Below are 14,198 nucleotides of genomic sequence, written 5' to 3'. Positions count from 1 at the left end.
TGAAGGCAGACTTCACTGCCAGTTCACTTCACTGTTCACACACACACACACACACACACACACACTCACAGCTCCATTGCAGGCTATCAAGTCCCCACTAGTATAGATAGAGATCGTTCAGAGTTTCAGGTCCCCACTTGGCATGTTTTTTTTTAAATAAAAAAATGCATATTTGAAGTTATATTATGAAAAAAGAGCTTAAAAGAAAATTTTGTATGTCATTTTTGTTCCTTCAAAATGACCAGAAACACTAGTCCCCTCTTGGCCAGTGTAGAGCGATAGTCCCCTGTTAGTAATATAGACGTGTATGTGTGTGTGTGTGTGTGTGTGTCAGAGAGTCACACAAATTCAGTGATCAGGATATCAGGTGCTGAGTTTATAAGAAGTATAATCTTAAAAGTTTAAATGATATCTTTTAAAAATACAAGATTGTTTAAATGAAATCTTTAAAGTTTGAATAAATACACATCTTCTATTTATCTTTTAGAAGATTACTGTAATGATTTTGTTTAACGGTTATTAAACAATGTCTGTTCAAAAACTGTACTTAGTCGTCTTAAATCTCATTTATATGAAAAGATTTTGTCCGTGTGGAGTTTCAATTTTGATGGCTTTCCATAGCCATGATGATTTTTGTACCGTAACTGCATATTCGATCATGTACACCTAAACACGCTGATCTTTCTGAATTTATTTCTAAGCATAATCGTAAAAGTTTAAATATGATCTTTTAAAAATGAAAGATTGTTTTAGTTTGAAGTTTAAATTTCTTAACTTTCTTGCTTGAAAAAATCTTTAAAGTTTGAATACATTCATATCTTCTATTTATCTTTTAGAAGATTACTGTAATGATTTTGTTTAAATTGAACCTAAGGTATAATTGTTATTAAACAATGTCTGTTCAAAAACTTTAGATGGTTGAAAAACTGTACTTAGTCGTCTTAAATCTCATTTATATGTAAAGATTCAATCATAATTTTTTGTCCATGCGGGGTTTAAATTTTTATGGCTTTCCATAGCCATAATGATTTTTGTACCGTAACTGCATATTCTATCCCTTACACCTAAACACGACCATCACAGAAAACTACATTTTCAAAAATGAAATAAATAAATAAATAAATAATTAAATAAAATGTAAAAAAAAGTTTTAGCTAAATAAATATATAAATAAAAACACCTTACATTTCCAGAGAGGTGAAGTAGTTCTTTATGCAACGATAAAAAAACAATCCAAAAAGCAAATAGTTTAAGTTGTCAAACAAAACACCCCCAGATCCTTCAGAGATAAACTACAGTGTGAACTGAAGCTTCAGGATATAGGGTAACAGACCAGATGAGTCTCGGGGGACAATGTCACAGTAAATCTAGTCCGCGTTCCAGAGTACATCCAGAGTTTTATACTAAATTCATTTAAAAGCATAACCTTAAAAGTTTAAATTAGATATTTATATATGTCAATAAAAGTTTTATTAAAATCATATCTTCTATTTATCTTCTTAGAAGACTTATGTATTATTTTTACTAAACAGCGTCTGTTCAAAAACTTTAGATGGTTGAAAAAACTGTACTTAGGCGTCTTAGATCTTATTTATACAAAAATATTTCAAACAGTATTTTATCCATACAACATGTTGTCAAAGTTTGTCACAATGTTTTGTTGTTGCGTTATTTTTAAGAAATCCGAGGACTCTACGTTGCTCTTATTTAGACTAAGTTGTATCATCGAGTTAAATGTAAATTTGCAAATCCAAATGATAGGAAAACTTTATGATAGGAAAGTACGGACAGCGCCTTTGACCAAGCCTCTACATATGGGGCACTTGCGTAGAGAAGGCGCACATTCTTTGCACACAACTAGGTGACCACAGGGGATGAAGACAATGTTCACTTCCTTATCCATGCAAACTTTGCATGTGCGCTCCTCTTGAAGTCTTCTTAACTGTTCCTCCATAGGCAAGTCTGAAAGATCTTGACTCGGTGATGCAGCTTCATTTGTCTGGGCCATCAGTTCTCTCAGCAGGCAGACATCATTCTTCTTGATCCAGTTGCGGAAGACCTCTGCTGCTGCATTTCCTTTCGACAGGACTAACTCAATGAGCTGCCCTGTCTGCTGCTTGACTGTAGTGTAGTTACGAATAATGTCATACTCTTTCTGTGAGATGACGTTCTCCTCTAGAAGATGGTCCATTAAGCACTGCACACTTTTTATCCGCTGTGACACGGCAAGATGATGTTTCTTAAGAAAAGTAAGAAACTTACTTTCTCGCTCCTCCTCTCTCTTCTCATCTTCCGCACGTAGTAAATCAGACACCAATTCTTGAACGGTTTTGTAATTTTCTCCACTTGCGAGAATTTTGCTTTGAGCGGTTTGCTTCACCACAGGATTGTTCATCATCACTGCATCTTCTCCAGGACCCAGGTGTACAACAGCTGGATCAACAAATTCTCTTGAGTCGCTGTCTCCATTAGTCAATAGCTGTTCAAATAGTCTTGGAAATCTTGCTTGAATCTGATGAACAAACTCTTGGCCCTTTTCTTGCAACAGGTATTCACATCTTGGAAACCACTTAGCATGTTCTCTCCATGGATCATCACCAGACTCCCAACATCTGAGTCCACCATCACAACAAAAGCACTTCACGTCATCATTACGACCAACATAGTAAAAACCAGCCTTAGCCAATTGGTCTGGTCGAACAGTTATTCTTGAGGGCCAGTTGACAAATGTGAGCAACCTTTCTTCACACTGTTGCATTGCCGATCCATTGGAAAGGCCGCCACCAGATAAAGGTACATTATCTGCACGGTCACCTTGAACGAAGCGGCAGTTGGGGTAATGCCTCTGGTGCTCTGATGCTGCCCGATCTCCCGGTTCCCAGTTGCTAAGCTGGCCTCCACAACTGAAGCAAGCCACTCTGTCGCCCTGGCCAACGTAGTAGAAACCACTTTTGGCAAGCTCAGCTGGAGCTAATGTAGCAAGAGTCCAATTCTGAAAGGTGTCAAGGCGTTCCAGTTCCCGACGCATGCCAGGATTGTGACAAGTCGGAGGTCGCTGGTGAGACATATCCTCAACTCCACGGGAGGAAATGGGGCTGGAGAGGGCCAGGTTGCTGAATGCCGTGTTTAAGTAACCCACCTGCTCCTCCATTTGGCCTGAAAAAGATGCCGTGGTGGTTGATGTTACGGCTGTCGCAGGGTTGGAAAGCTGTAAGATGGCTACGTTGCGAAGCGGGGGAAAAGGCAGAGTGAGAGGACGACAGGAGGTTTGCGGTGGCGGGTAAAAATGTGACCACAGGGTGTGTCCACTCAAGCCCTTCTCTCTGCTGGACATCCCATGACTAGTGTCTAGTCGTCCATGACAGAACACATAATCTTATTAAACTTATTAAATACCCTCTATGATGCAGGAACCGATGCTAAAAACAAAATCAAACACCACAATTTCAAAAATTTAAAAATCACCACACAATTTCAGGTATTCACATCTTGGAAATGGTTGCCACCTCGGGAATACAGTAATTAAAATGCAGAAAACAAATATTTAAATATTTAAATATTTAATCTTTTAAATCATGTTTTTTTAAAAATTATTCTAAATATTATTATTATTATTATTATGTATACTATTATAATACTATTATTATGAGCTCAGACATTACCACAATAGTCATTTTTGTAATTTTTTTTATTTCAACATTATACTTTCGAGTATACATTGAAGTAGTGAAGAAAATGATAGACCGGCAGTACATAAAGTAAAACGACGTTTACAGATGGTCTAACCAGAATAGAAAATCTCTGCAGGCTATCATGTTTTGCTCTAGGGTATAGTTGACCAGACTTTCAACTAATTCACCAACGTCAGTTTTTGCATTTTTTGACACCAGTGACACGCAGAGATCTGTTACAAAAGTCCATATAGCGAGTATCTCGGTGATTTCGAATTCGTCACAACATTCACGCAACACATCCAGAACTTTTCTGAGGATTACGCCGTTCGGCTCTTTGCCGTTGAAAAACATGGGCGTTACATCAGGCCATGGCTTTGTCAAGCCTCTTACGACATCCATTTCATTTTTGAGATTTGTCACACGTTTGGTATCCTGCACACAATCGTTTTTCATACCACACGCAGCATCAATGATCCTGTGCATCAAGCCAACCATCTGACCTCTAAAATGATCTTTAAACATAGAGTCTAGCGTAGCTCTTAAAGGACACTCTTTGCCCGTGGCGCACTTACACGCCGGATGATACTTGTTCTCCATCCGTTTTTGCATCGCCATTTTTTCCAACTTTCCGAATAGTCCACTATTCGATGATGAAAGATGCTTTTCGTTCCTGGAATCTTCCTGGAATCTCCTGAGTGAGTCCTTGCGGCACAATCGTCCAGGGTTTGTGCGTTAATGTGCGGAAGTTTGTGTTTTTGGGTCAGAAGCGTGAGTCGTAGAAGCGTAGTTTGCGTCAGGTTCAGGCAAACAGGAATGCTGAAGCGGCTTTTGATCAATGAGATGATGCAGTAGCACAGCAGTCCGTGGCTAGTAGAGCTAGAGTAGAGCTAGAGCGTGCGATGTCCTGAAATATTTATCAGGACAGCGATTGGGGTCCGCCCCCTCGCCCCACTGGAGGGGTTGAATAGGGTGTTGTCATCAGGAAAGCCTATGTAAAGTCACGATGCAACAGAAGTAGCATCATGGAGAAGTTATGCATATGCCACCAGAGAGAAGTTTATTATTATTTCCACTCAATCCAGTTACAAAATCAGATTTTTTAAAATCAGATTTTTTTAAATCTGAAAATTAAAAAAACTTTTAAAACATATGCATGGGTGAATTGTTCACCATAAGTTCTGTAACAAACATTTAGAAAGTAGTTAGGATGTATTTCATTTTGTGCATGCTTTAAGTTAATTTTACCAACTATGAAGATGTTAAAGTTCATAGACCTTTAGCGTATTGAGTTAAAATTAAAACGTGATATCCCATTAAACGCATCATTACTGAATTCACGGGTGTTCCTAACATAGACTATTATTGTTATTGTCCTAACATAGACTATTGTTTAATAACTTCAATAGTTATCAAGCACCAGCTGATTGAAGTTTTTCTTCAAACAAAGGTAATTTTCTGATAAATCATAGTACACCTACATGTGTTTTGTTGTATTTTTAAAAACATAGAACCAGAGAACAGAGAACCTTGTGTGGTATTCTATATCCGCATAAAGGGTTAAAATATAAATTTTAGCGCTATTTAAAAACTAGGACGGTATAATAATAATATAATGTAAATGTCTCACGTGAAGATGATGGTTTAAACCATCATTTTATCAAATCAAACCAATTCATGTGAATACTGTCGTATATGAACAAAGAGAAGACCTAGAGTTCACTAACATTAGCTAACTGTAGGAAACAGATATCCGGGGGAAAGTGTAAAGAAAACGGCATACAAAACATTACAATCACACCCAGCAATGCGATAAGTGTTACGCTGATGTTAAAAATTGTTAAACAATTTCAAAACAGGTTGTTTCAGAAGAAATGCAAACAAAATCTTTTAAACAAAGTCTTGTTTCAGAGTCGGTATGCTCCGGTGAAAACTTTGATGAGGCCAAGAATAATAGCGCTGTTAAACATGCGCTTCAATAACAATGTTCAATATAAACAAGAATCCGACTCTAATGCGACTGAGCTTGTTTCACATATAACTGTTGATTGTTAGATATAATAGTTAGATGATTTTTCTAACCATTGAAATTTATGATATGTTAAAACATTCAGCATTATGCCGAATAAAAAGAAGATCATAAAAAGAAGAACAATTATTAAGACATAAACACAACGTCTGTTTTCTGGATCGGGCCTAAAAGACAGATGCCTAAAACTCAAAGTATTGGTGGGGACATAATAAAATGAATCAACCCTCCTTTCACGTATCAACTGTGATTCATTAGCTTAACTGTTGTTTAGCGACATACACAAAATAACTGTGTAATAATAACAAAATAAGTGTAATAGTTAGACAAGTTTGAAGCGTAATAGTAGGTAACAGAAAAACAGCAATACTCATCTTTCACGTCGATGTTTCGTAGACATAGCAGAAAGATGTTCTAAAATAAATATGATTTGTTTAGTCTTAAACACTCTCATACTAGAAGGACCGTTATTTAATTCTCTTTATGCAATATTTGTTCATGTTTTTCATACATTCCTATATGAACATGTTTGACCACGCTCGGAGACTATATACTTTTTGCAAACTGTACAAAAACAAGATCAATTACAGACATTCAAAAGCTAAAACTGATCACTATAGTGGCTTTTCTGTATTTGTTTTAAATGGCTCATTTACTTTTAACCTAGTTGACCTCTAGAATTTACTTTTGTGCAATTTTACCAAAGTGTGGAACTTTGTTTAACAGCCTCAAGCTTTGATGAATATGCCTCTCTCAGTGCCATAGTCAGATGTGATTCTGTTGTAATAGTTTAAGTGTAAAACAGCATGCGCTTTGTGTGATTCGTAGATAGAGGGAAAGTTTCTTCTTAAAATTTCACTTAAATTCTTAATGGTAATTTATTTATATAAACACTGAATGTTGACGGCTCTCAAAGAAACGTCTTCACCTAAAACACACACACACACAGTCCAACATACAAAATGTGAAACAAGCTCAGTCGCATTAGAGTCGGATTCTTGTTTATATTGAACATTGTTATTGAAGACCATAAGTCTGAGTGGACATCCATGACATGCGGAGTCCCTCAAGGCTCAATTCTTGCGCCACTCCTGTTCAACCTGTATATGCTCCCAATGAGCCAAATAATGAGAAAGAACCAAATCTCTTACCACAGCTATGCAGACGACACACAGCTCTACTTAGCCCTATCGCCCAAAGATTATAGCCCCATTGACTCCCTGTGCCAATGCATTGATGAAGTCAACAGTTGGATGTGTCAAAACTTTCTTCAGTTAAACAAAGACAAAACTGAAGTCATTGCGTTTGGAAACAAAGATGAAGTTCTCAAGGTGAACGCATACCTTCACTCTAGGGGTCAAACAACCAAAAATCAAGTCAGGAATCTTGGTGTGACACTAGAGTCAGAGCTTAGTTTCAGTAGTCATGTCAAAGCAATAACTAAATCAGCATACTATCATCTGAAAAATATTGCAAGAATTAGATGCTTTGTTTCCAGACAAGACTTAGAGAAACTTGTGCATGCTTTCATCACCAGCAGGGTGGATTATTGTAATGGACTCCTCACTGGCCTTCCCAAAAAGACCATAAGACAGTTGCAGCTCATACAGAACGCTGCCGCCAGGATTCTGAGCAGAACCAGAAAATATGAACATATCACACCAGTCCTCAGGTCTTTACACTGGCTCCCAGTTAAACTTAGGATTGATTTTAAAGTATTATTACTGGTATATAAATCATTCAATGGCCTAGGACCTCAATACATTGCAGATATGCTCACTGAATATAAACCCAACAGATCACTCAGATCATTAGGATCATATCAGCTTGAAATACCAAGGGTTCACTCTAAGCATGGCGAGTCTGCTTTTAGCTATTATGCCAGCCGCAGCTGGAACCAGCTTCCAGAGGAGATCAGATGTGCTCCTACTGTAGTCACATTCAAATCCAGACTCAAAACACATCTGTTTAACTATGCATTTACTGAATGAGCACTGTGCCAATGTTCGTCCGACTGTTTGTACTGTATTTTATTTTTTATTTTTCTAAACTGTTTTAATATTCTTATTTCTTTTTATTATTTTAATTTCTTCTATGTAAAGCACTTTGAATTGCCATTGTGTATGAAATGTGCTATATAAATAAACTTGCCTTGCCTTGCCTTGCCTGTGTTCGCAAACCTGGTCTCGAGAGTGAGCTAGGACCTTTAGGCTCTTCGTGGGACCTGGGCCCATTCAAATAAGTTGCCATATGACGCATAGGCTGTTCAAGGGATCGTAGGCTACATTTGGATCCACTTTCGCACTTAAATAAGCTACGAGTTGGACTTTTTTCCCTAAGTTCGCTTACGACGCCAGATTGCGCAATAGGCACTGCAGGGACACCTCTGGGGGCGCCCTCGAGCTGTGCCGAGGGGGCAAATCCACGGACAGCCTTTCGGTCCACCTAGCTGCCTATTATTGGTCGTTTCATCCATGGAGCGCCTAAGCGTCCACCTGGCAGCCTATTCTTCACCGATTCGTCCACGGAGCGCCTAAAGTGCCATCTAACTGCCTATTCCCATGTCCACAAAGTGACTAAAGTGCCACCTAAGTGCCTAATCTTCACCGTAGTCTTCCTCTCGTCCCACGAACAGCCTATTCGTCCACCTAAGTGCCTATTTTTCATCAATATGTCCACAAAGTGCCTAAAGTGCCACCTAAGTGCCTAATCTTCACCGTAGTCTTCCTCTCGTCCCGCGGACAGCCTATTCGTCCACCTAAGTGCCTATTTTTCACCAATATGTCCACAAAGTGCCTAAAGTGCCACCTAAGTGCCTAATCTTCGCCGTAGTCTTCCTCTCGTCCCGCGGACAGCTTATTCGTCCACCTAAGTGCCTATTTTTCATCAATATGTCCACAAAGTGCCTAAAGTGCCACCTAAGTGCCTGATCTTCGCCGTAGTCTTCCTCTCGTCCCACGAACAGCCTATTCGACCACCTAAGTGCCTATTTTTCATCAATATGTCCACAAAGTGCCTAAAGTGCCACCTAAGTGCCTAATCTTCACCGTAGTCTTCCTCTCGTCCCGCGGACAGCCTATTCGTCCACCTAAGTGACTATTTTTCACCAATTCGTCCACGGAGCGCCTAAACGTCCCCTAAGTGCCTACCCTTCGCCGTAGTCTTCCTCACGTCCCACGAACAGCCTATTCGTCCATCTAAGTGCCTAATTTTTAAGCAATTCGACCCAGGAGCCCCAAACTTCGCATGCTGGTAGCCTAGGGGCCCCACTGCCACATATCAGGAGGACGGGTCTCTAGAGTGCAGGGAAAATTTTAACACCCACCTAGGACCCTGAAACCCAGGATCCTGACCCAGGGGCCCCTGGACTACCACCCTGTCAAATTTGGAGCAGCTGCGACCTTTTGAACCCTGCCAAACGGACCCTTTTGGTCCGCTGTCCACGAACCACCTATGAAAACGCATGCAATAAGTTGCACGTGTCCTCGGCTACTGTTCGGCCCCCGAGGGTCCAAGGGCCCCAAACTTCGCATGCTGGTAGCCTAGGGGCCCCACTGCAACATACTAGGAGGACGGGTCCCTAGAGCGCAGGGAAATTTTTTCGACTCCCTTTGTCAAACTCTCTCACAAAGGCCTCTTGCGCTCATAGACAGAGAGACCCTCTCCAAGGGGCCCAGTGAAAATTAGGATTAGGGTTAAGAAAAACACTCGGGGCCCACCTAGGACCCTGATGTCTCAGATCCTGACCCGGGGGCCCCTGGACTACCACTGTGCCAAATTTGGAGCCCCTGCGACCTTTTGACCCCTGCTTTCCAGACGTCCGTCCTGCAACCTATTTTATGTAGGCTGATCGTGGACAATTGAGCCAATTAAGCACGAAAACGGGTCAGAGGGGCCCCAAACTTTGCATGCTGGTAGCCTAGCGGCCCCACTGCCACATATCAGGAGGACGGGTCTCTAGAGTGCAGGGAAAATTTTAACACCCACCTAGGACCCTGAAACCCAGGATCCTGACCCAGGGGCCCCTGGACTACCACCCTGTCAAATTTGGAGCCCCTGCGACCTTTTGAACCCTGCCAAACGGACCCTTTTGGTCCGCTGTCCACGAACCACCTATGAAAACACATGCAATAAGTTGCACGTGTCCTCTGCTACTGTTCGGCCCCCGAGGGTCCGAGGGGCCCCAAACTTCGCATGCTGGTAGCCTAGGGGCCCCACTGCAACATACTAGGAGGACGGGTCCCTAGAGCGCAGGGAAAGTTTTTCGACTCCCTTTGTCAAACTCTCTCACAAAGGCCTCTTGCGCTCATAGACAGAGAGACCCTCTCCAAGGGCCCCAGTGAAAATTAGGATTAGGGTTAAGAAAAACACTCGGGGCCCATCTAGGACCCTGATGTCTCGGATCCTGACCCGGGGGCCCCTGGACTACCACCGTGCCAAATTTGGAGCCCCTGCGACCTTTTGACCCCTGCTTTTCAGACGTCCGTCCTGCAACCTATTTTATGTAGGCTGATCGTGGACAATTGGTACAAATAAGCACGAAAACGGGTCCGAGGGGCCCCAAACTTTGCATGCTGGTAGCCTAGGGGCCCCACTGCCACATATCAGGAGGACGGGTCTCTAGAGTGCAGGGAAAATTTTAACACCCACCTAGGACCCTGAAACCCAGGATCCTGACCCAGGGGCCCCTGGACTACCACCCTGTCAAATTTGGAGCCCCTGCGACCTTTTGAACCCTGCCAAACGGAACCTTTTGGTCCGCTCTCCACGAACCACCTATGAAAACGCATGCAATAAGTTGCACGTGTCCTCGGCTACTGTTCGGCCCCCGAGGGTCCGAGGGGCCCCAAACTTTGCATGCTGGTAGCCTAGGGGCCCCACTGCAAAATACTAGGAGGACGGGTCCCTAGAGCGCAGGGAAATTTTTCCGACTCCCTTTGTCAAACTCTCTCACAAAGGCCTCTTGCGCTCATAGACAGAGAGACCCTCTCCAAGGGGCCCAGTGAAAATTAGGATTAGGGTTAAGAAAAACACTCGGGGCCCACCTAGGACCCTGATGTCTCGGATCCTGACCCGGGGGCCCCTGGACTACCACCGTGCCAAATTTGGAGCCCCTGCGACCTTTTGACCCCTGCTTTCCAGACGTCCGTCCTGCAACCTATTTTATGTAGGCTGATCGTGGACAATTGGGCCAATTAAGCACGAAAACGGGTCCGAGGGGCCCCAAACTTTGCATGCTGGTAGCCTAGGGGCCCCACTGCCACATATCAGGAGGACGGGTCTCTAGAGTGCAGGGAAAATGTTAACACCCACCTAGGACCCTGAAACCCAGGATCCTGACCCAGGGGCCCCTGGACTACCACCCTGTCAAATTTGGAGCCCCTGCGACCTTTTGAACCCTGCCAAACGGACCCTTTTGGTCCGCTGTCCACGAACCACCTATGAAGACGCATGCAATAAGTTGCACGTGTCCTCGGCTACTGTTCGGCCCCCGAGGGTCCGAGGGGCCCCAAACTTCGCATGCTGGTAGCCTAGGGGCCCCACTGCAACATACTAGGAGGACGGGTCCCTAGAGCGCAGGGAAATGTTTCCGACTCCCTTTGTCAAACTCTCTCACAAAGGCCTCTTGCGCTCATAGACAGAGAGACCCTCTCCAAGGGGCCCAGTGAAAATTAGGATTAGGGTTAAGAAAAACACTCGGGGCCCACCTAGGACCCTGATGTCTCGGATCCTGACCCGGGGGCCCCTGGACTACCACCGTGCCAAATTTGGAGCCCCTGCGACCTTTTGACCCCTGCTTTCCAGACGTCCGTCCTGCAACCTATTTTATGTAGGCTGATCGTGGACAATTGGGCCAATTAAGCACGAAAACGGGTCCGAGGGGCCCCAAACTTTGCATGCTGGTAGCCTAGGGGCCCCACTGCAACATACAAGGAGGACGGGTCCCTAGATACCACCCGGTCAAAGTCCCATATGGGTTTGGGTTATCTAGGCAGTTAGGTGGCACTTTTTGGACATATTGATGAAAAATAGGCACTTAGGTGGACTAATAGCCTGTTTGTTGGACGAGAGGAAGACTACGGTGAAGAGTAAGCACTTAGGTGGCACTTTAGACACTTCGTGGACATATTGGTGAAAAATAGGCACTTAGCTGGACGAATAGGCTGTCCGTGGGACGAGAGGAAGACTACGGTGAAGAGTAGGCACTTAGGTGGCTCTTTAGACACTTTGTGGACATATTGATGAAAAATAGGCACTTAGCTGGACGAATAGGCTGTTCGTGGGACGAGAGGAAGACTACGGTGAAGAGTAGGCACTTAGGTGGCTCTTTAGACACTTTGTGGACATATTGATGAAAAATAGGCACTTAGCTGGACGAATAGGCTGTTCGTGGGACGAGAGGAAGACTACGGTGAAGAGTAGGCACTTAGGTGGCTCTTTAGACACTTTGTGGACATATTGATGAAAAATAGGCACTTAGGTGGACGAATAGGCTGTCTGTGGGACGAGAGGAAGACTACGATGAAGAGTAGGCACTTAGGTGGCACTTTAGGCGCTTCGTGGACTTAATGATGAATAATAGGCACTTAGGTGGACGAATAGGCCGTTCGTGGGACGAGAGGAAGACTACGATGAAGAGTAGGCACTTAGGTGGCACTTTAGGCACTTCGTAGACATGACTTAGGGAACCTGGCCCCCTAGTGGTGGCCACCTAGGAGCCTATGTGCCCGCTGGGTTCAATTTGCGAAAAATTAGGGAAAACCATTCATATAAGTTGAACGTAGGATCCGGAATGGTGCCTTTTCATCCGTTCGTACACCTAAAGCGCCATATGGCAGCTTAAATGAACTGGCCAAAATCCACAGACTGCCTATGCTTAATTCGGGAACCTGGTGCCAATCTATAGCATAAAAGGGACTTTGTGGACGAGAGTCCCTAAGCGCTGCGCGGCGCCCCCTAATAATTTTTTGGCCCCCAAACGACGCCTATGGTTCGATGCGGCCTCTCCCCCTGAGGCATGGGACGGTGGTCCCGTCTCCCGAGACCCTCCAGGGGCCCCGCAACGGGGAAAAAATGGCCCTAAAATTGCTTTTCCCCCGCCCCTCTCAGATAAGTCACAGGAAGGATGCAGTTGGTCAAGTCCCGCCTGTAACTTATTCGACGCGGCCTCTAGGCTGCCTGTGGACATTACATTAAAAGGTCATATTTCATAAATACAGTGCTTTTATGTGGTTTAACCTGTTGTGTGCCACACAGGGGACACCACACAACACACTGATGTACATTACAGCTATTAATTATGCATAATTTGCATAAAATTCAACCGTCCAGGGGGAAGCCTATAGGGGTCCTGTCAAATAAGTTACAGGTGGGATGTTTTTGTTGAAGTCCCACCTGTAACTTATTTGACAGGGTCCCTGTAGGCTGTCTGTGGACATTACATTAAAAGGTCATATTTCATAACTACAGTGCTTTTATGTGGTCAAACCTACTGTACACCACTCAGGGGACACAATACAACACACTGATGTACATTACAGCTATTTATTATGTATTATTTGCATAAAATCATACTGTCCACAGACAGCCTATAGGGGACCCGTCAAATAAGTTACAGGTGGGATGTTTTTGTTGAAGTCCCACCTGTAACTTATTTGACAGGGTCCCTGTAGGCTGTCTGTGGACATTACATTAAAAGGTCATATTTCATAACTACAGTGCTTTTATGTGGTCAAACCTACTGTACACCACTCAGGGGACACAATACAACACACTGATGTACATTACAGCTATTTATTATGTATTATTTGCATAAAATCATACTGTCCACAGACAGCCTATAGGGGACCCGTCAAATAAGTTACAGGTGGGATGTTTTTGTTGAAGTCCCACCTGTAACTTATTTGACAGGGTCCCTGTAGGCTGTCTGTGGACATTACATTAAAAGGTCATATTTCATAACTACAGTGCTTTTATGTGGTCAAACCTACTGTACACCACACAGGGGACACAACACAACACAATGATGTACATTACAGCTATTTATTATGTATTATTTGCATAAAATTAAACTGTCCACAGACAGCCTATAGGGAACCCGTCGGATAAGTTACAGGTGGGATGTTGTTTTCGACTTAGACATTTTGAGCGGGTGAATCCCTGTAACGAATTGGGGATTTCAGCATATGTGCTGAAGGCCAGTGAGTAACTTATTAAGTTACAGGTGGGATGCTGACTTTGACCGGATGTTTCTCGAGAACTAAGCTGACTTGGGGCTCCATACTCTGGGGTCATGGGGGTCCCACTGGTACCTCCCCATGCCCAGAGTATGGAGCTCCAAGTCGGCTTGGTTCCCAAGATACACCCGGTCAAAGTCCCAAAGGAAGTCGCCATATCTCGGGAACCAAGCCAACTCTGGGTTCCATCCTCTGGGGTCATGGGGGTCCCATTGGTACCTCCTCATGCCCAGAGTATGGAGCTCTAATTCGGCTTGGTTT

The 14,198-nt window shown here is 43.4% G+C and overlaps 2 protein-coding genes across 3 annotated transcripts in view; one reads left to right on the top strand and one right to left on the bottom strand.

Moving 5' to 3' along the window:
- Window positions 1-14,198, top strand: part of LOC309496967 (NLR family CARD domain-containing protein 3-like) — a 291,539-nt gene that overhangs the window by 163,180 nt on the left and 114,161 nt on the right. The gene's annotated exons all lie outside the window — the stretch shown is intronic.
- Window positions 1,751-3,438, bottom strand: LOC309497001 (putative inhibitor of apoptosis). The gene has a single exon (XM_082167236.1). It carries the CDS (start codon window positions 3,332-3,334, stop codon window positions 1,769-1,771), a length of 1,566 nt encoding a protein of 521 aa, XP_082023362.1. The 5' UTR covers window positions 3,335-3,438; the 3' UTR covers window positions 1,751-1,768.

Source organism: Leuciscus leuciscus, assembly GCF_965113295.1.
Source record: "Leuciscus leuciscus genome assembly, chromosome: 4".
NCBI lineage: Eukaryota > Metazoa > Chordata > Actinopteri > Cypriniformes > Leuciscidae > Leuciscus > Leuciscus leuciscus.
This window is presented reverse-complemented; position numbering and strand designations above follow the sequence as displayed.